Consider the following 20,149-nt stretch of genomic DNA (forward strand, 5'->3'; position numbering starts at 1 on the left):
TTTGTGTGTGTCCACAAACCTATCTGCACTGTCACTGAGGCAGCAGGAGCTCAGTCTGTGGAGACTTGGCGTTGGAACAGGAGGTTCACTGAACAGACCAAAGTAGAGAGTGTGGACTGGTTCTTAGGGGTCCCAGTTAAACTCTTGAGCACTGCCGTGATTCCCTTTAGCAAGGCACGACCCCCTCATTACGCCCTAGTTGCTGTGCAAATGCTGCCCACAACTCCTAGGACTAGGATGGGTTGAATGCAGAGGTCAAATTTCACTGTGTGCTGTGTACATGAACATGTGTGTGATAAAACAAAGAGGGTTCCATTCGAATTCTCAGTTTCTTAGATGTTGGAGTGGCTTTCCCACTAACCAATTCATTTTTTTTTATTGAAATGGCTTTGCAACGACATGTTTTTCTCCTTTAATTTATTATTTGCGATGAGCACACTTAATTTTAACAACACTGATTTATAACTCTATTACCTTGAATATTAAGGACACAGGAGGTGACTAATAAAACACATAAATCAAGTGAGTGTTATTTAATATTCAGCAAAAGAATAAAACCTTGGATAGTGCCTGAAAAAAAGGAGTAGAGAACTTTTTTGTGATAAGGGTTTATAGGTAGTTAAGGATGCTGCTGTAATGGATTTAATTTCATTGCAAACATTATTTAATTAGGCTTACAGAAGATCAGACAATTTTTTATTTTTTTATTTTGCATGTGGTACATTTTTTTCCTGTCTGTCTACGGCAACACTTTGTGAATCTGATCTTCATTCAGTGAAGCCCAGCTCTTTGTAGTCGGCCTCCATGTCAGCGATGATGACGGCCATCACGTTCCTCAGGGCAGTCTGCCCGGCGGCATCCAGTCCCGCCTTCTCCTCCATGACTTTACCAATGACCTCTGCAATCAGCTGAATACAAGAATCACAAAAAATGCTTTAAAATTAGGTTGGAGGACACAAAAAGTTGGAGGAAAGATCAAACCACAATGGTCTAGATACGTTCGAACTTGCCCTCATGTCAATCAACCTCACCTTGAAGTTAATAATGGGGATCTTGTGCTTGGTGGCGTGGCTGCTGGACAGAGGTTTGAGGAGGGCAGCGTGGGCGCCTCTGGCCTTCAGCAGATCGCCCAGTTTATTCAGCACTGTGGCACCGTGGGCAGAAACACCTGCATCCCCGGCCAGGTCCCCATGGGCGATGCCAGCAAACTTGGGGAATAACTTCAGGGTTTCTGGGTGCTCTGTGAATAAACTGCGAGGAAAAGAAAATGTGAGGGTTCACCTGAAATAACACTCACAACTGAGGACAAGGGGTTTAAATTACAAGTTTATCACAATATGATAATATATTTTATATTTATTCTTTGACATCAATACAATATTTGCTGATATCACAAAGTCTGCTATGATACCCAGTTTAACAGATTCAGTTTTGTTTATATCAACTATTAGACCCATTTAGATATAAAAACATATATATTCTTCTTTATACAAATAAAAGACAATCTAATAAATTAAATACATTACAAAAACAGCCTGTTTTACTTCAAAAGTCTTGTTTAATTCTAAATCTTAAAAATGATGATATGTATGGATTGTTGACTTGTAAATTAATGTATATCAATCTATATTGATGTATCGTTTCACCCCTAATGAGGACACTGTCATGGCCTCACATTGGGAAATAAGACTGTGAAGGGAACTTAATGAAAAATAATGTGCCTTCAAAAAACATTTCTACAGCCCTGCAAACCTCCTGACCCAGAGGACATATTCATCTAATCTGGTAGGAGACACTGACCGGGTCAGCACCAGACCCCCGTGGGTTGCGTAGTCCGCCTCCACTGGACCCCAGCACTTCAGCACCATGTCAAAGTCAGCCATTATCTGAGGAGGTAATATAATATATAATAAAAGCACAGATTTGAGGAATAAAAAGCAGATTCAGTCACAGGAAGTAACATAAAAATCCAAGAAAAATAAAGGTCTCTGATCACATCAAGTTGCACATCCACCGTTTGATTGTGTGCAGTCACTGCTGAACTCAAGTGTGATTAATTATTAGAAAGAGGCGTCTTCATCAACTCAGCTGCCCTCACAGAGTCAACACTGTAACCTTGGTGAAGCCCTGCACAATTCATGTGAAGTGAAATCAGATGATGCTCTTGAAGCTGTTACATGGTTATACATACCTTTTTATTTCTTCAATACTAACCTTGGCACTTAAAAACTGCTTTATTTCTTATATTGTTTTGTATAAAAGTATTTTCCACAATGACATTTCTCTGTCCTTGTACCCTATTATTCTAATTACATTTAAAACAATTAAAAAAGATATCTCATACCTGCAGAGTAGTAAAATGTCCTGTATGATGTACAAAATTCTTCTGGACCTGACTTCCCCCCCTCAAAGCTGACCTTTTATACTCCCTTCACCGTCATATCACCACATTATTCCAGACATCCTCTCACCACACTTCAAATGTTCACAACACCTCCAAAGTTGATCTGGAACATTTTGATTCCAAGTAAACTATATATATATATAGATATAGATAGATAGATAGATAGATAGATAGATAGATAGATAGATAGATAGATAGATAGATAGATAGATAGATAGATAGATAGATAGATAGATAGATAGATAGATAGATAGATAGATAGATAGATAGATAGATAGATAGATAGGTAGGTAGATAGATAGATTATGTATATTATTTATATATGATTTCTCATATTGTCTATTTTGTCTTTTGTTTATTGCTTTGTTTCTTATCTTTAAGTCTTATGTAATTTACATTGCTACATGATACTTATCCCATTCATTGTGGTACAACAGATTCCTCAAACCTCGTTTACTGAGTTTTATTAAAAAATGTATAATTCTCTGACGTGACACTATCCTATGTTTCCTCTTCTTGTCCTTATGCATAATTTCACAATGTTTGTGTATTAACATTTGTTAACTTCATTTTATTTTTAAAAAGATCTCTATTTGTTATCTTGAGAGGTAAGCCCACCTCTTCTTATCGCTGATTGGTCCAGATAGTTGCTCCATGTCTGTTTATCCAATAGCCTCTTCAAATCATGTCACGTGGGTTTTCAACACCCGGAAAACACCGGCAGTGACCGTCAAAAAGGCTGTAAAAGTATTTCAGTTTTGAGATTTGTTTTTGTTTTATAGGTTTTACATCAGCTGTTTAGCGGTGGTATTTACCGACATGTTACAGGCCTTAAAAGGCCTAAGACACCTCCATACCAGTGCAATGAAACAAGCAGGTAACTAATAAGTGTGTGAAAGTGCGATGAATGGAGAAACATGAGTGTTTATTTTCCCCTTTAAACTGTGGGGTTTTCTCCGGAAGTTTTTCCTTGTACGATGTGAGGGTCTAAGGACAGAGGGTGTCGTATTGTCATACTGATATTCTGTACAAACTGTGAAGTCCACTGAGACAAATGTAATATTTGTGATATTGGGCTATATAAATAAACAACATTGATTTATTTATTCCATAACCAGGACAGCGTGTAACAGAAGAGAAAACAGCTAAATGAATCGTGTTTACATGTCAGTAGAATTGCAGATTATTTTTTAGAGTTAAATTAGTGCATGTGTATGAATGACGTAATAACAATGCAGGGCATGTAAGAGTGAACACACATAGTATGGGATAAGATAGGTATAGACATAATATTGTTATTTCCAACAGCAAAACAAGAATAACGAATAATGTGAATACTAAATATATAAAGTGAACCATCAATAGACAAGACAAATACATATTACATGTTCAAAAAGGAGCAGGAAAAACTATACACATGGTCCTACCCCTTGACGTAACTTAAATTAGATAATTACCTTTAATTTCGTCAAGCCGTTTTTATTTTTGAACTGATTCATATTTATACTTTCTTTGAGATCTACACATTACCAATCCAAAAGTTCAACCCACACATGGAAATACAAAAAAAAAGAAGCCTCTCCCTAAAATCAAGAAGCTGAACAAGAAGCTATTCAAGTGGAGAGTGACATTAGGCACAGAAATCTCTTAGTTTTGCTTGAGTGAGCGTGCATTTCCATGTATATTCCTGGTGAGCAAAAACTAATTTAGTTGGACTTGGCCCAGAGAAGTTAACAGAAGAGTTTTCAGCCGTTCAAAGTTGAACTAAACCAGAGTTTTTAATGTGTCAGTTTCAGAGCTCTGTGTACCGGTGCCATGGGGGGAGATCAGAGGGAAAATTTGGGGTCCTGATCATGGCCGTCCTGTGCTTTGCCTGCACGGCTGGGCTGACAACTGTGGCACATTCAACACCCTCATTCCCCATTTACCCAAAGGTAATTGTTGTTCATGCATAACTTATTTGCCACCAGCCTCCTTAATGTCCTTAAGTAAAGGTGTAACTAAAAATCTCGCAGTATGGGCTTTTATCCCTTAATTCATAAGAGACTCTCAATATACAATGTCATATTCACTGCCATTTAAAATGAAGGCTGATGTAAAGAAGAAAGCACAGCTTTTATGGCTTTTTCTAGGTCATCTGTTCAATGTGTTTCCCTGTTTGAATATGGGAGAATCTCCCACATACTGCTTACAAAATACTAATGATATATCCAAAAATACGGCCTCATCATTTTCAAAATTTCCATCAGGCAGTTTCTTAATTGTAGACATTGATATCATTTCAGTGATGGATTTTACTATTCAAACTGCATTTAAAACATACATCTCTGTTTTTTCCTCTGTTATTTGACCTGGCAAGAGGGCCATTAGAAATCAATTAACATTTTTCATATTTAATATTATTTACCTTAAAGGTGGGGTAGGTAAGTTTGAGAAACCGGCTCGAAATATACTTTTTGTTATATTCCATGGAATACTCTTAACATCCCGATAGTAATGAATATCTTAAGTGCTTTGACAACAAATCCATAAAAAAATGTCATCTCTGGAAGCCGTAGTACTGTAAAAAGCACGGCCAATCCGGCCCGGCTAAAATAACTGGATGGCCTACCTGCCTGTCAGCCTTCCATCTGTGCATAAACTTATCTCTTGCCCTCATTGGTCATGTGCGCATTCGTGTGTTTTGGAGGAGGGGCTCTGTAAGGAAGGGGCAGATTTTTTCCGGTTGTGTATTTTCAAATTCTAGCGCACTCGAGCTGGTTTCTCCAAAATTACCTACCCAACCTTTAAGAGACACACATACCTTGGGAACTTGGGGATCCCCTTGTGCACAGCAGTTAGCCCGGGAGGCGTGTTGGCCTGTTGCCTCACAATAACAAGATCTAAGAAGAGGGATGACTAGAATTCAACTAGAACTGCCCCTCTTTCTTTTTTTTGCTTTAACATGTCCTGCTTGCCTCAGCTATATATTCAATTCAAAGTAAAATACAGATAAGAAACCCCCTGGTTTGTCCCTCAGTATGACCAAAAACAGTCTTGACAATTGAGCTTGGTTTTTTCAACTGTACTTTCAAAAGACTTCCCAGCTCATGCAGGTGTTTGATAATTACACTTTGCCTGAAGACAGTGTGTATCTGTGCAGTGCAGCTCCTCCTTGCAGCTGCTGTAACTCAGCTGCAAGAGCAGCTGCCTCTAAAATGATGAGGATTTAACCCTTTTTCCTGGCCTACATGCATGTTCAAGATTGATTATACTACCAAGAAATTACAACCTTTCCTGGTTGATCGGGTCTTGCTATTGGTGTCTAAGGCGAAACTATCCAACTGAAAATAGTATTGAGTGAAGGATATTTGGTTTGTTTAGTTTAAAATATGTATTTGTTTCCTTAAAGAGATCATGTGACAGTCTCTCTGTGAGTTATGGTTCTTCTGTATGTCTCCTCTCAGAGTGCAGGTACGTGGCGGTGGAGCTGGCGGGTCACGGCCGGTCGTCACATCGTCCTGCTGGAGTTTCCTACTCTTTCCCCACCTATGTGATGGACGTACGCAGAGTTATTGACGGTGAGTGAGTTACAGAACTAGCAGGAGATGTTTAATTCATATCCAATTTCAGCTTTCGTTCAACAAGCTACATCTCTGAAAGGATACAGTGCAGCCTGGGGGTCTGTGAAAATGTTTTAATATTGGTCATAGACCGTCAGTGGAGACATGTCTTTATATATATATGAGCAACATGTGAACCTGAAATACAGATTCTTAGTTCAATCGAATTAAAAACATCATTATTTGGGGTTCTATTTGACACATTTCAAGAGCTTTGCCTGATTTCATTTCAAACCTTTATTTATCCAGATGAATGTGCAACAGTTGAACACAGTTTATTGCATTAAACATAAATTAAGAGTAGTTGACTCTTGAGCTTGTAAAAAGTAATCATTCAAGAATATTTAAGTTTTTTTGTAGCACATGAAAGAGAGGTTGATTTCTTCTGACTATGAGAATATTAAACTAAATCACCCTGCCCTGGTGCATCTGTTTTGCCGTTTAGCCACAGTATTCTCGCTGTCTTTCGACTAAAAAGTCTCAGTGTTCTGTGATGAGATACTGAACCTGGTTGATGATCTGTGAAATTGCTTCCACAGCTCTGCAGTGGAGCAAGTTCTCCATCATAGGACACAGTATGGGTGAGAGCAGCTTTACAGAAGCATTTGAGCAATTAGAACGCTTGTGGTATTTCATATTTATATGTGCACTTTCTTTTTATTTCAGGTGGTAACATCGCTGGAATGGTAAGTGACATTTTAATGACAGAGCACTATTTATTAGGATACATCTACTGAGTGTTTTTTCTTTACTGTGCGGCATCTATTGTGTTTTCCTGCAGTTCAGTGCACTCTATCCAGAGATGGTGGATGCTGTCGTACTGCTGGACTCGTATGGATTCTTTCCTACAGATCTGGTATTCACACAATCTATAGTTACTACAGTGATATCATCTGAGGTTTAGTTAAGGAAGAACAAAAATACATTGCACTTTAAAGTTGTGATGCAAAAAATCATTGCATTTCTTTACAAAACGCTTCATAACAATTTCATTAGTCCTTCCACATGTTGAGAATGTATTGTTTCTTGCTTACTTACTTACTTACTTAAAAAGGTCTTTGAAAGTAAACATTTTATTTAGTAATCTATACTGTATGAAGGAGGAGGCGCTCGGCTACGCTGTTGTGGGCTCCTGTAATATAATCCTTTTTCAGGACCCTTGATTCAGGTTAAAACACTGTCAATTAATTCATAACAATGTCAAATAAATTCTACTTTGGGACTAAATGAGAAAAAATAGGTTCTTTGCCATTTAAGAAAAGTTTTATGTCACCAATGCATGTGCAATAGTTTTTTCCTCTGTGGTTAAGCATTCCTATAATATTGTTACTTTACCCAATATTTCAAAGACCTGTGCTGTGAAATCCACTCTCGAGAGTAGTTTTGAATGTGTTCCCTAATCATTTCTCTCTGTTTTCTTTCAGAAAGAGGTCTTTGAAGCGATGAGGCAGGGGATGGATCAGATGGTTGAGTTTGAAAAAAAACCAGAGGAGAAAAAGACAAGAGTTTACACTTATGAAAATGCAGTAGAGAGGTGTTGCACTTTCCTTTATGTTGTTTTAGGATTACTCCACACCAACTCATCCATGTGTTTTCTAAAAGTGTGTTTTATTTATTTCAGGTTGCAGGATGCAAACCCCACACTGTCTGAAAAGTCTGCACACATCCTCTTAGAGCGAGGTCTCGTTCAAGTGGAAGGAGGAATGTCTTTATCTCTTCTTCTCTGTTTTCGTGTTTGTTAGAGATGCTCCTCACAGAATAAGTTCTCTCCTCAAATAATGTTATACTCTTATAATATAAATAAAGTGTTTTTTTTCATCTTGCAGGTGTGGTGTTTACTCGAGACTTTCGTATTAATCTGGTAGGTTTTTGCTGAACTGCACAAAATCATCACTTTTCCTTTTTGTATCCACCACAGGTGTTTCGTGCAGCCCATAAAATGCATGTACTGTGTTGTTCATTGTATTCTTTTCTCTTTTTTGTTCAGAAAAATACGGTGCGCATCACTGCAGAGCAGAGTCTAGAATTGCAGTCGATGATTAAAGCCCCTGTTCTAGTTGTTCTGTAAGCATTTCCTCCATTTCTCAATGCAATACCAATACATTGTACCTAACTAAATATTCATACAATCTTTTTCTTCTCTTTCGTCTTTGCCTTTCCAGAGCAGAGGACGGCTTTGAGAAATTATTTGATGAACCAGATAAAAGGAAATTTACATCAGCAATGCTTCAGGCCTATAGGGACAGAAATGTGAGTGTATTTTTACTTTGTGTTTGTGTGAGGTAGGTGCTCCTACATTGTGGTGTTTATTTTTAAGCCGTTAAGCCTGTGTGTGTAATTGTGCCTTGTAGACCGACAGGCAGACAGGCGGCAGCACAGATGAAAAAAAGTATCTGCGTGTTACGAGCTCAATGTCTCAGAGGCAGCAGAAATCTTTCTAGCTGTGAACCTCACTGTGACCTAAATACTGGAGTTTGGTCCAGAGCTGCGGATGAGAGCGAGAACAGAAGATGTGCGTCAACTAATCGCTCCAATGGCGCTCTCTTTCCAAGTCAGCTGGTGAGGGGGAAAACAAAGAGGGACTAATGTCAGAGTAAGAGTTGTTAAAGCAGCTATAATCAACATTTCTATGATACAAATCTCATTATGAAAGGTGTTGCTCATAGTCCTAAACCTACAGATACTGTGGCTCTACTCTTTGTGGAGTTTTAGATTTTTCTGAAGCAAGTTTGATATTTCGGGTTAGTTCTCACCGCTCTCACAGCAATGTTTTCAGCTGCAGAAAGCTGATGATTTATTGTGAAATATCTCTCAAACATCCACTGTACACCACCTGCTAAGGACCAGACAGCTCACAGACACAGTGAGCGATATCAGATATCCGATCCAAGACCTCCCTCTTCAGAGACAGGGGCATTGTTCACAATCTATTTAACAAATTGGGACACAAATATAAGAGTTGAAGTTAAGGGATTATGACTTATCTGGTCTCCATAAACAGATACCTGCATATTAAAGCAGATAAAATGATACATAAAAAAGCAAATCAAAATCATCTTCAGACAATTGCCGATCGGTCCCAACATTGTATTTCGCCCTATGCAAAATGTTATGTCTCTTTTGTTTACCCGTTTACATGCATGCTACCAAAGCTTACTGAAATGTGATCGGTCAATACTACTCGGACTACACACAGAAACTGTTGATACCAAAATCGTGTCCTGTTGCCTACAGATCTGCATCCCTATTGCAATTAATAGAGATTAGTTGAAGTGTTACACTCTATTTGTATTGACAAACATTATATATATATTAAATATATATTGTTCGAGGTAGATCTCTCACACATTTTATTGTCTCTCTTTCTCTCAGCACACTGTGGTGAAGTTACCAGGCGATCATCACATCCATCTGAACGACCCGGGAGTCGTTGCTCCTCTCGTGTCTGACTTCCTGCGGAGCAAAGTGTTGTCAGAGCCAGCTACACTAAAAGAGGAACAGACCTCAAAGTTATAGTTAAAATATTTATAAAAATAACATTAGTTGTGCCTTAAATACTTTTACTGAAAGGAGTGTTGGGTGAGATGAAGAGACTGATACAAAAAAACTGCCAAATTAGGTTTTAGGCGCAGCTTGGATATTATATTTGATGCTGTCCCTTGTGTCAATGTCAAGAATTCAAGTGTGTGAGACTTCTGTGAAAATGTACAGAAACACTTAAAAACACATGTCTGATAATGGTATGGAACATAAAGAGAGATAATCTTAAAAGAAAACTCCAAATATAAAGTGTATTCATCCTTAAACTGTCTTTGATTCAAAACAATAACAAAAATCAATGCATGATTAGCTTATTAGAGGATGTCCCTTATATGATAGAAGATATTATTTTATGCTTTGAAGGCCATGGGATTCAAATTTGTGTTTTTTATCGGTTTTAAATTTTGACAGTTTTGTCCTCCTTATTATAGGAGATGAGGTAGGAGGCTTTGAACTTTTTTGGGGGGGGGAAGTTAAACATGTTCCCTATGACAACAACATAAACATGTCATAGAATGGCATTCTCACGAACACTACTCTCATTTCCGACCTTGTCGTTAAAAACTGGACATCATCAGCTTTGAAAGCTTGTTGTTCAGGCTGCTGCACTCTTCTTTTAGCCCAGTGTCTTCCTTCTGCACAGATCACTGTGTTAGCCAACTGTGTTATATCACCCTGTAGCTGCTGACTGAGGATGGTTTGAAATGCACTGTGGCCTGTCAGGTGTTTTAGAAGTCTGGAGTATCTATCTATGAAATTACAATTCCTTCGATCTATAGCAATAATTATCTGACCATTTTACTAACAGACCATACTCATCTGTGGTATGGTTGTTGTTTTCTATAACCAAATGTTTAATATTAAAGTTATTTTTAATGTATTGTACATGGTTTCTGGTGTAATTATTTCCTCCCTAAATGTAGAAGGGCGATTCATTTGCAGCCTATATTCAGTTCATATAATTGTATTCAGTCTTGGTTCCATACACAGGTGTTAAAACTCACTCCCTTACTTGAGGCAACAGATCATCATACATGGGTAAGTAACGTATTGGTCACAAAGACTTATATAAATGCAGTCCATTTACCTTTCAATGCAAACTGTTCAAAAAGTCTATAAGTAGTTCGTAAGATGCATCTCTCCATTGTATAAATAGCCTGAAAGACAAAACTGAGGGGGACAAAGTAAAGTGCCGCCACAAGACAACACGGAAGTTGGTTTGAGCGTGACGTGCTCACGTCACGTTTTGTTTGTTATGTTCATTACTTTTGCGAAGTTAATGTCGCAGTTACACTGCAGCTATGATGGCTGCAGAAGGTAAACAAATTCAGTCTAGAAGGACACTTTGATAAATTGTGTAATCTACAGTGTGAGGTATTGATACTCACATGCTTTGTTTACAAATCAAAACGTTATTTCTTTGGATCTTATTGTTAGTATTTTTAGTTTAAAGTAAGTTTCTCCTATCCGTCAAATCTTTGTGCACGGGCTGCAGACTTTCTTTCACAAATTGATAAACACATTTCTCGCTTGGCTGACTAATACACAATACTGTTGCTAAAAGTCGTAAACGGTTAGATTTTTCTGATGTCTGTAAGAATCTGGCAGTCTCGTTTTAAAACTGCTCTATGAGTTATTTTGTTGTTTAATGTGTTAGTTTCAGAGCTCTGTGTCCCGGTGCCATGGGGGGAGATCAGAGGGAGAGTTTGGGGTCCTGAACATGGTCGTCCTGTGCTCTGCCTGCACGGCTGGGCTGACAACTGTGGTTCATTCAAAACCCTCATTCCCCTTCTTCCCAAAGGTAACACACTAGTACTACTGTGCAGTGAGCAGAGGTGGGACCAGGCCATTGTTATGCACAATCAACCCCTACTTTTGAATACCCATACTACCCTTATTATACATCCATGATACTACCATACCATTTGAAGTAGCCTGTACTGCACTGCACTTGGTCACATTTTGCATTACGCAAGCCAGAATGCTGTGTAACTGTTCTGACTAACAATCCTTTCCACAGCAGATATGAGAAAGAGCATCAAGATGCCATATAAGGATAAAGTACTTAGTCCACACTGCATGCAGTATGCACATTTTGTATGGTGCAATTCGTTTTTTGTTAACCACTGTATAGTTTTGGTATGCTAACAAAATTATCTTTGGTATGAATTTGTCAACGGCCCCTCAGTTAGATAACGTTAGTTCATCATGGTTTTGTATTCCTACTTCATTGGAAGCTGCTGTACTCTTTCAAACCAAGGCTACACTCCAAATCACATATTTTTTCCTTTTAATACAAACTGCAGCTGCCCTTTCACTGCTGCATGCAATATGTCATATACTTTTTAAACTATGGGATTGGGGTCAGTTATCACATATTTCAAGTCAAAAGGCACAAGTCCAAGTGAAATCACAGGTCATTGTTGTTTAAAATAGTCTCATCTCTTCTCTCCTCAGAGTTCAGATACATTGCGGTGGATCTGGTGGGTCACGGTCTGTCATCACATCGCCCTCCTGGAGATTTCTACTCTTTACCGGATTACGTGACGGACGTACTCAGAGTCACTGATGGTGCGTGGGAACATATTTATGCATATAATTAAACCACAGAGAGACTTATGGCGACTCTCGCTGCTCTTTCATGAGATACTGAACCTGGTTGATGATCTGTGAAATTAACTCCCACAGCGCTGCAGCTGAGGAAATTCTCCGTCATCGGCCACAGTATGGGTGAGTCCACCAATTGAGCAGAATTTTTCCTAATCCGAGTTGCTATGCTACAAAGTCATTTAAATTGCAAATCATGTGCGGTTTCTCTTTAATTACAGGTGGGGACATTGCTGGAATGGTGAGTACCATTGTGTAACCTCTTTCCTCTTTTATTCATAACACACAAAGATTAATTAGGCCTGATTTTGAACATGCTATAACCATTATGGTCTAAATTGTGTCTTCTACAGTTCAGTGCACTGTATCCTGAGATGGTGGATGCTCTTGTGCTTCTGGACAATTACGGAATACTACCCACAGATTCAGTATTAATCTTTGTTTATTGACCAGATTACACTCACTGTAAATCTTGAATGCTTTGTGTTGCCAGGGCATAATGACCAGTGGCTTTGTGTTTTTCTTCTTTTTGTTTAGTCTTCTTGAACTCTATGAGAGTTTGCAATTCCTACGTGTCTTGAAAAATGTGGTCATTGATATAAATATACTTCATCTCATATAACAGTTAAACATATCTTGCTTATTGCCTCCAGAAAGAAATATGCAAAGTGGTGAGTCAGGGGATAGATCAAATACTACAGTTTGAAAAAAAGACAGAAGAGAAGAAGAGGAGAGTTTACACGTACGAGAAGGCAGTTGAAAGGTATCACTTTACAGATTACTAATCATTTGGTCTCATCTTATTTTAATGCTGATTGCTAACGTATTTTAATTATTTCAGGTTAAAGGCTGCAAACCCCACTCTGTCTGAACGGTCGGTGCACATCCTCCTAGAGCGAGGTCTCGTTCAGGTTGAAGGAGGTATATCTTTATCTCTTCCCCTCTTCTAACAGAGGAATATTCTCACTTTGGTTTCATCTTCTGAATGTGTTTCTCTTCTTCAGGGTTTGTCTTCTCCAGAGACCTGCGAGTTCATTTTGTATGTCACTTTTAACCTTCCCCTAAAATCACCTCTCCTCTGTTCACTTGCTTTTTTTACAACAGAGGTTTAGTATTCAGCTTTTACAGTAGCTGTGTTTCATTTGATGTTTTCAGAAAAATATCGTGCGCATCAGCTTGGAGCAGAGTCTGGAGATACAGTCGAGGATTCAAGCCTCCGTTCTAGCTGTTCTGTAAGATATTGATCACTACACTGAAATAAATGTTTGTATTATAATGTTACACCTGTAGTATCACATTGTGACGTAAGACACACATTTATAATCACTGACAAATGTTAGCTAATGGCCTGAACAGAAATACAGCTTTAAATGAGGAAATCATGTCCCTGCCCCAATGATGTGTTTTTTGTTTTTTTTAAGTATATAAGTCACTCATAGCTATCTGCCATAGCTATCTAACAATAGATATGCTACAGTATATGGTCCATTCTCACATTGTTTATTCAAAATCTTTTCCTCCAGGACGGATAAAGGCTTTGATAAAATACTCTCTGAACCAGCTCAAAGAAAATTTACCTCAGCACTCCTCGAATGTTTAAAGAACAGAAATGTGAGTTTCCAACTTGAGGTGGAATGAAATTACAATCATTTTGAAGTGGTTTTACTTGATTATTTAAACATCTTAGTGGCTTTTTGTTCTTTATACCAGAAGTTTCATATCCCTCTCTGTTTCTGTGGGTTTCAGCACACGGTTGTTAGGGTACCAGGCGATCATCACGTTCATCTGAATAATCCTGAAGTCATCGCTCCATTTGTTTCTGACTTCCTGCGCACCAAAGTGTTGTCCCAGTCAATCAACAGACAGCACAAGTTATAAACTACAAATACACTGGTGTACTTAAGTAATTGTATAGTTTATAAAAGCACAGTGTGATTTACAATAACACATACAATAAAATACATTTATAAATAATTTCTTTCTGATGTGACATTATTCCTTTTGAAACTTCTAGTTTTTTGTTTTTCAAAATTGTTGTATTGTGACACATTTGAGTGCTTTTTTAAACAATGCTTTTGATTTTCTCTAAATTGTCTGATTGGCCAAACATGTTGAGGCTGCCCGTATGTTAGGAGGGCAATGTCCAAAAATAATTCTTATCACAGAACAAAAAGTGTGAAAGGGGGTTTCTTAGCAGGGACAGTTCCCAGTGGTATTGTCCTTGCAGCAGATTGCCTGACAGCCATTACTGAGGGAACAAAAGACACAGTCACCTTTCAGGTAAGACCCGACTCAGCAGTGTAATGATTGGTCAGAACAGTAGCCCTTCCTTATGAACATCCAATGAAATCACTGGTTGCAGAAAATATGTATGTTTAGGTTCCAAAGGTCAGAGTTTTCCTTCATGTTTAATTTGTTAGACAGACATTTCAGAATAGTTTGAAGCGTTGTGAATGTTTGTGAATCTATTTTTCACTTTCAGAGACACATAAACTACAGATCAACAGTTGCTGAGATGTCATCTACAGTGATACCAGAAGGTATTTGATTCTAAATGACCCAACACAAGTGTAGCAACATTGACCCTTTCCAGGGGGGTATACTACGAAGCAGGATTTTCGCTTAGCCGACTAACTTCAGGGAAAACCCGGGGTTTCCGGTCCTACGAAGCTGGTTCTCTTTTTAGCAGGCTAGATCTCCATGGTAACTTATGCTGTGCAGCTAACCTGCCCCGGAGGTTAGGTTGCAGGATAAGAGATCAACTCAGTGAAAGCCTGCTGACCAATCAGAGCTCAGTGTGCGATCAAGACATATTACAGGAGAAAGGAAATACAGAAAAGCTGCCGTTGCAGGAAAGACGGCCGGCGAAAATCACCGAATGTGTGAACGTGAACATTAATAGAATATCACCTCCCATCTTCAGAGCAATCTGACTATTATAACATTAGCATTAAGAAAGCTTACTTAAATATCTGCCACAACATAAGTAACCGGATCAGAGTAACATTAAGTACAGTCTGCGGCATATCACATCATAATGTATATATTTCCTTATCTGAGTCAGCTGAGCCGTATCTGGCCGTGCAACACTTACAGTGTCACATACTGTATGCAGAAGTATTATTTTAAGCAACTCATTAAGTTGACGAAACACTCGAGACAAATGTAATTAAAGTCAGACCCACTCGTGTCTTAGACGGGGCAGTGATATCATAAACGCATTTAAACACTTTTTCTTTTAGCAGCTATATTCTCCTTGCAGACATGTGCAGCTATGTGGCTTTTATCCTGGATACAGTGTTTAAGTCATGGATGTTTAAAGTTTAACTTCTTCATATTTGACTAATATTATAGTTTACTTTTCATTCAGGAAGTATGACGCTGCGCTGTCAGTATGCTTCTCCATGTTTGTGATTGGTTGAATGATCCAAATACCACCCCTTTCATGTGAACGCGCACCTAACTAAATAGGGCACGGCTGGCTTGAGCGATCCACTTGATAACCCGCGTCATAGTACCGTTTAGCGAGAGCGCGTATGTCTTGGATTAGGCCAACCGGCTAACTCAAACATATCCAGGTTAGATTGAACCAGCTTCGTAGTACAGGCCTCTAGTGGCATGGACTCAGTTCAACCCTGTAGTTTAATCTAGTTTATATTAACAGTAAATATCTGACTGATGCTTGTTGCTGTTGTCTGAGGAGATGCATTGTTGTTTAATGTGTCAGTTTCAGAGCTCTCTATCCCGGTGCCATGGGGGGAAATCAGAGGGAGAGCTTGGGGTCCTGAACATGGTCGTCCTGTGCTTTGCCTGCACGGCTGGGCTGACAACTGTGGCACATTTAACACCCTCATCCCCCTTCTACCCAAAGGTAAACTATGACAGACTAGACAAAAGTAACTCCCATTTTGACAAGACTTAGTTGATCTTAAACCAAATTTCCCGCTGAGTTTACTTTGCCCTGCTCCAAGGTGATGTCTCCTGTTTCATGTCTTTCATTCTTGTTTTGGGCATCCTGTTTTATTCATCTCCCCCCTCGTTCCAGATCACTTAACTTCCTGCCTTTGTGTGTTTGCCCCCCTCCTGATTAGTTGTGCCTGTCCACAAATAGCCCTGCAGTCACCTGACCTCCTGCTCCCCATTCTCATTCCCCAAATGTGTCCATCTCTAGAAAAAGAAACCTCTAGTTCTTTTTGTGTTTTGATCTTTTGTTTGATATTCTGTTACTTTTCCTGCTGTTTCCTCTCTGTCTGTTAGACTCATATTTCCAGGTTTATATGTGTGTTCACATTAGAAAAGTGTCCTGTAGGTCCGGAAAACTTGAAATGAATGCTATACATACGACGGCAACCAAAACACTATCAACAATAAGTAAAAGTTTCAAGTTTTCTAAGTGCATTGAGTAAACACTAATAGATGTATAACATGCACTAATTGTTGATGAGCTTTGTTCACAGTAGCAAATGCTCTAACAATAAAGGAGACTGAAGCTGCTGTACTTAGGATCAGAATGTGTGCGTCAGCTTTGTCTTACTTCTCACCTTAATACTCCCAAACCAGTAGATCAATATGAACGTTAGAAACGATGTTGAGTAAAAGATCTATACAACTAAATCACTACCGTTTGTCATCATAAAAAGAGCTTAGATTCCTCAGTAAAAACAGTCTTTGTTGAGCTCTCGAGTGTCTTTTGGGGTGATTGTGCCCAGGTGTTTGTAAATACGAACAATCTCTGCTGTGAAGTTAAAGTGCACTCAAAGTAGAGAGCATACAGTTGTCGACTTTTTGAGTGTGCTGCATCATTTTCTCCCAAGGCACCAAGTCAAACGATGAGCAGTTAGAAAGAGGTGGTAAAATATTTTGTGTCTGGTTGGCATCTTTCAAAAAAAAAGGGGACACATACTTTTCTTTAAGGGCAAAACATTTGAAAGTCTTGTCCTATTTTTGAATATTAACTACTATTCAAAAGTATACTGGTGTTTTCTATGATGTATACATAATGCTGTAGAAGTGTGTGGATCCGGTTCACGGCTTATGAGTCCTGCATTCATGCTAGCAGCTCTTTGTGATAGCTTTGAGCTAAATGCTAATGTCGGTCTCAAAATGAAAATTCTAACATGCTGATGTTAAGCTTGTATAATGTTTACACTGTTCAACATTTTAGTTTGAGCTTATTAGTAGCGTGCTAACCTTTATATATACAGTCTATGATGCTAGCATTAGCTAATTAGCACTAGACAAAGTTAAACTGATTCTAATGGGACCAAAGGGTATTATAATGATTAATGCAAGCCTAAAGCCTGTGTGATTTCCTGGTTGTTTGTAGTTTTTAATAATTGTATTTCCCTTTCTACTTCCTGTCAGAGTGCAGATATGTGGCGGTGGACCTGGCCGGCCACGGATTGTCCTCTCATCGTCCCGCTGGAGTTCCCTACACGTTTCCTGCTAACGTGGCTGATGTACGCAGAATCGTTGACGGTGTGTGAGCTCAATAATTTGAACAATCTTTTTATCCATTAGCTTCACTTAAAGGTGGGGTAGGTAATTTTGGGGAAACCAGCTCGAGTGCGCTAGAATTTGAAAATACACAGCTTGAAAAAATCTGCCACTTCCTTACAGAGCCCCTCCTCCAACACACACGAACGCGCACATGACCAATGAGGGCACGAGATAAGTTTGTGCACAGATGGAAGGCTGACAGGCAGGTAGGCCATCCAGTTATTTCAGCCGGGCCGGTTCAAATGATTGGTCGTGCTTTTTACAGCGCTATGGCTTCCACAGATGACATTTTTTTATGGATTTGTTGTCAAAGCACCTAAGATAGTCATTGCTATTGGGATGTTAAGAGCATTCCATGGAATATAACAAAAAGTGTATCTCGAGCCGGTTTCTCAAACTCACCTACCCCACCTAAGATCAAGATGTTTGATCTCTGCAGGACTCTGGTGCATCTCTGCAACAAAAGTACAGCCTAAATTACACTGGATTTAATCAGATGTGCTTTCATTAAATAACTCCCACAGGCCTCCAGTGGACAACATTCACCATCATCGGCCACAGTATGGGTGAGTGCAGCAAAAACAAACATGCCACTGTGCATTTTCACATCTCCTGCTTCCATAAAACAACAAATGCAACGGCAACAATGTCTCCTCTTCTATAGTGAAACGTTTTTTTTAAGGTTGTTCAAAATCTGGTCCAATTAATTAAATCTACTATTTGGGTGTAATTATAGTGTTGTTTCTTGAGTTGATAACCAAACAGTGCTGGAACAAGTGATTTCATCCATAAGTCGGGAGAAAATCTATGTATTGTCAACTATTTGGGGGATTTATAATACATTTAAGACACTTTTAAAAAACAAAAAAAACATTGAATATTTATAGCTTCCCAAATGAGTGTTTTTTTCTTTCATCAATAAGTAATGTACTTGTCTTTAACTTTGAGAATTATTATTTGTTCCCTGTTTTACAGGTGGCAACATCGCTGCATTGGTAATTAAGAGCATACATTATCACTGTTTTCATACTATTGTACAGTGTTTTCTTGCTTGGTCAATATTGTATTTTCCACAGTTCAGTGCACTGTATCCTGAGATGGTAGATGCCTTTATACTGCTGGACGCGTATGGATTCTTACCTACAGATCAAGTAATCAAGTTTTTGTTCTACCTATAGAGTTGTTGACTAGCCTTTGAGGTCAATTAAAATATAATAATGTCTGTGATTGCAGCAGTGGTATTACATTATACCCCATTTATTTTCATATTACACTGCAGTCAGTAGTTTTGTGTCTTTTTCCCGCAGAAAGAAATACCCAAAGTGATGCGACAGGGGATGGATGAGATGCTTCAGTATGAGAAAAAGGCGGAAGAGAAGAAAAGAGTTTACACGTATGAGAAGGCAGCTGAGAGGTACTACATCACTCCAGTTCATGACTAATTTTTATTTAATAATCACCCATTCGTATGGGATGTTTTGCACTGATCTGAAGTCTGTTTTAAAGGGAAACTCACACACATTAGAGTTGGATGTAGGGGAGTTATAATGCATATGTTATAATACGTTGTATAAAGCATGGTGAGACTCCAAAATGTTAACCTTTAAGTACCTCAGGTAAAGAGGAAAAGTCAAATCTGAGGGTATGGAGCTGAGAAGAAGTGTACTTCGTGACCACATGTTACCCAATCCTCATCAATAAAAGCTGCTACTTAAAATATATTTTTATAGAATCAATCTGAATCTCAGACCAGAATGTCTATGTTGCATTGTGGGTAAAGTAGGCGCTAGGTTTTGACCAAGGAAGAACCTGGTTTGGAGTAAAACGAGCCAATGTATCGCGTTCTGCACCATCAATTTCTATCTATCCAAAAATGTAGTAGGTGTGTATTTCTAAAACAGAAAGATAAAACCAAACAATAATCAAATCTGTCTGTTCGAGTTTTAGTATTCTCCTAAAGTCAGCTGTTGGCTTAAGTGTTTTATTTACTTCAGGTTGAAGGCTGCAAACCCCACTCTGTCTGAACGGTCGGTGCACACCCTCTTAGAGCGAGGTCTCGTTCAGGGTGAAGGAGGTATGTGTTTATCTTTCCCTCTCCTCTAACAGAGGAATAATCTCATTTTGGTTTCTAACATCTGCTGAATGTGTTTCCCTTCTGCAGGGTTTGTGTTCTCAAGAGACCTGCGAATTAATTTTGTGAGTCACTTTACACCTCCCAATCCTTCCCCCCACATTCCCCTCCTACTATCTGTAAACTTGTGTTTTCTACAACAGAGGTTTAGCATTCAGCTTGTACAGTAGCTGTGCTTTATTTTATGTTTCCAGAAAAATATAGTGCGCATCAGCTTGGAGCAGAGTCTGGAGATACAGTCGAGGATTCAAGCCTCTGTTCTAGTTGTTCTGTAAGATATTGATCACTCCACTGATATGGGTCTTAGTAAATGATTGTATATTCATAAAAAATGAATTTAACCTGTTAAAATCTTCCTTTTTCCAG

At 38.7% G+C, this 20,149-nt stretch overlaps 3 protein-coding genes across 5 annotated transcripts; 2 read left to right on the plus strand and 1 right to left on the minus strand.

The window, feature by feature from the left end:
* Positions 1-716: 716 nt before the first annotated feature.
* On the minus strand, positions 717-3,124 carry mb (myoglobin). The gene is made up of 4 exons (XM_079692300.1): positions 3,023-3,124; positions 1,801-1,886; positions 1,032-1,251; positions 717-908 (listed from the first exon to the last, which is right to left on the minus strand). Exons 2-4 carry the CDS (start codon positions 1,881-1,883, stop codon positions 768-770), a joined length of 444 nt encoding a protein of 147 aa, XP_079548426.1. The 5' UTR covers positions 1,884-1,886; positions 3,023-3,124; the 3' UTR covers positions 717-767.
* Positions 3,104-10,431, plus strand: serhl (serine hydrolase like). 2 transcript variants are annotated; one of them, XR_013810071.1, is made up of 13 exons: positions 3,104-3,281; positions 4,195-4,338; positions 5,851-5,964; positions 6,546-6,587; positions 6,673-6,692; positions 6,788-6,862; positions 7,431-7,540; positions 7,628-7,705; positions 7,831-7,867; positions 7,994-8,070; positions 8,169-8,256; positions 8,358-8,565; positions 9,379-9,513. XR_013810071.1 is itself a non-coding variant. In XM_079692261.1 (12 exons), the coding sequence occupies exons 1-12, from the start codon at positions 3,224-3,226 to the stop codon at positions 9,520-9,522; spliced, it is 987 nt and encodes a 328-aa protein (XP_079548387.1). In that variant the 5' UTR covers positions 3,104-3,223; the 3' UTR covers positions 9,523-10,431. The 2 variants fall into 2 exon arrangements, 1 of the variants encoding a protein (XP_079548387.1); XM_079692261.1 differs by lacking the exon at positions 8,358-8,565 and having other exon boundaries at positions 9,379-10,431.
* A 278-nt stretch (positions 10,432-10,709) lies between these two features.
* LOC307046107 (serine hydrolase-like protein) lies at positions 10,710-14,127 on the plus strand. Of its 2 annotated transcripts, XM_079692279.1 has the most exons (12): positions 10,710-10,863; positions 11,204-11,347; positions 12,004-12,117; positions 12,235-12,276; positions 12,375-12,394; positions 12,507-12,581; positions 12,807-12,916; positions 12,995-13,074; positions 13,158-13,192; positions 13,309-13,385; positions 13,677-13,764; positions 13,900-14,127. In XM_079692279.1, exons 1-12 carry the CDS (start codon positions 10,848-10,850, stop codon positions 14,029-14,031), a joined length of 933 nt encoding a protein of 310 aa, XP_079548405.1. In that variant the 5' UTR covers positions 10,710-10,847; the 3' UTR covers positions 14,032-14,127. The 2 variants fall into 2 exon arrangements, with proteins under 2 accessions (XP_079548405.1, XP_079548406.1); XM_079692280.1 differs by lacking the exon at positions 12,507-12,581.
* The last annotated feature ends 6,022 nt before the right edge of the window (positions 14,128-20,149 follow it).

Source organism: Notothenia rossii, assembly GCF_949606895.1.
Source record: "Notothenia rossii genome assembly, chromosome: 1".
NCBI classification, from domain to species: domain Eukaryota; kingdom Metazoa; phylum Chordata; class Actinopteri; order Perciformes; family Nototheniidae; genus Notothenia; species Notothenia rossii.

What these genes read in the sequence shown, in the direction of transcription:
- mb (XM_079692300.1), bottom strand. Translation starts at nt 1,883, where the DNA reads ATGGCTGACTTTGACATGGTGCTGAAGTGCTGGGGTCCAGTGGAGGCG. An exon ending in GGGGGTCTGGTGCTGACCCG is followed by an intron (nt 1,252 to 1,800) that starts GTCAGTGTCTCC and finishes TTTTCCTCGCAG; the next exon opens with TTTATTCACAGAGCACCCAG. An exon ending in TCCCCATTATTAACTTCAAG is followed by an intron (nt 909 to 1,031) that starts GTGAGGTTGATT and finishes TCTTGTATTCAG; the next exon opens with CTGATTGCAGAGGTCATTGG.
- serhl (XM_079692261.1), top strand. Translation starts at nt 3,224, where the DNA reads ATGTTACAGGCCTTAAAAGGCCTAAGACACCTCCATACCAGTGCAATG. An exon ending in GTGGTAACATCGCTGGAATG is followed by an intron (nt 6,693 to 6,787) that starts GTAAGTGACATT and finishes GTTTTCCTGCAG; the next exon opens with TTCAGTGCACTCTATCCAGA. An exon ending in GATTCTTTCCTACAGATCTG is followed by an intron (nt 6,863 to 7,430) that starts GTATTCACACAA and finishes GTTTTCTTTCAG; the next exon opens with AAAGAGGTCTTTGAAGCGAT.
- LOC307046107 (XM_079692279.1), top strand. An exon ending in CATTCCCCTTCTTCCCAAAG is followed by an intron (nt 11,348 to 12,003) that starts GTAACACACTAG and finishes TTCTCTCCTCAG; the next exon opens with AGTTCAGATACATTGCGGTG. An exon ending in TACGAGAAGGCAGTTGAAAG is followed by an intron (nt 12,917 to 12,994) that starts GTATCACTTTAC and finishes TAATTATTTCAG; the next exon opens with GTTAAAGGCTGCAAACCCCA.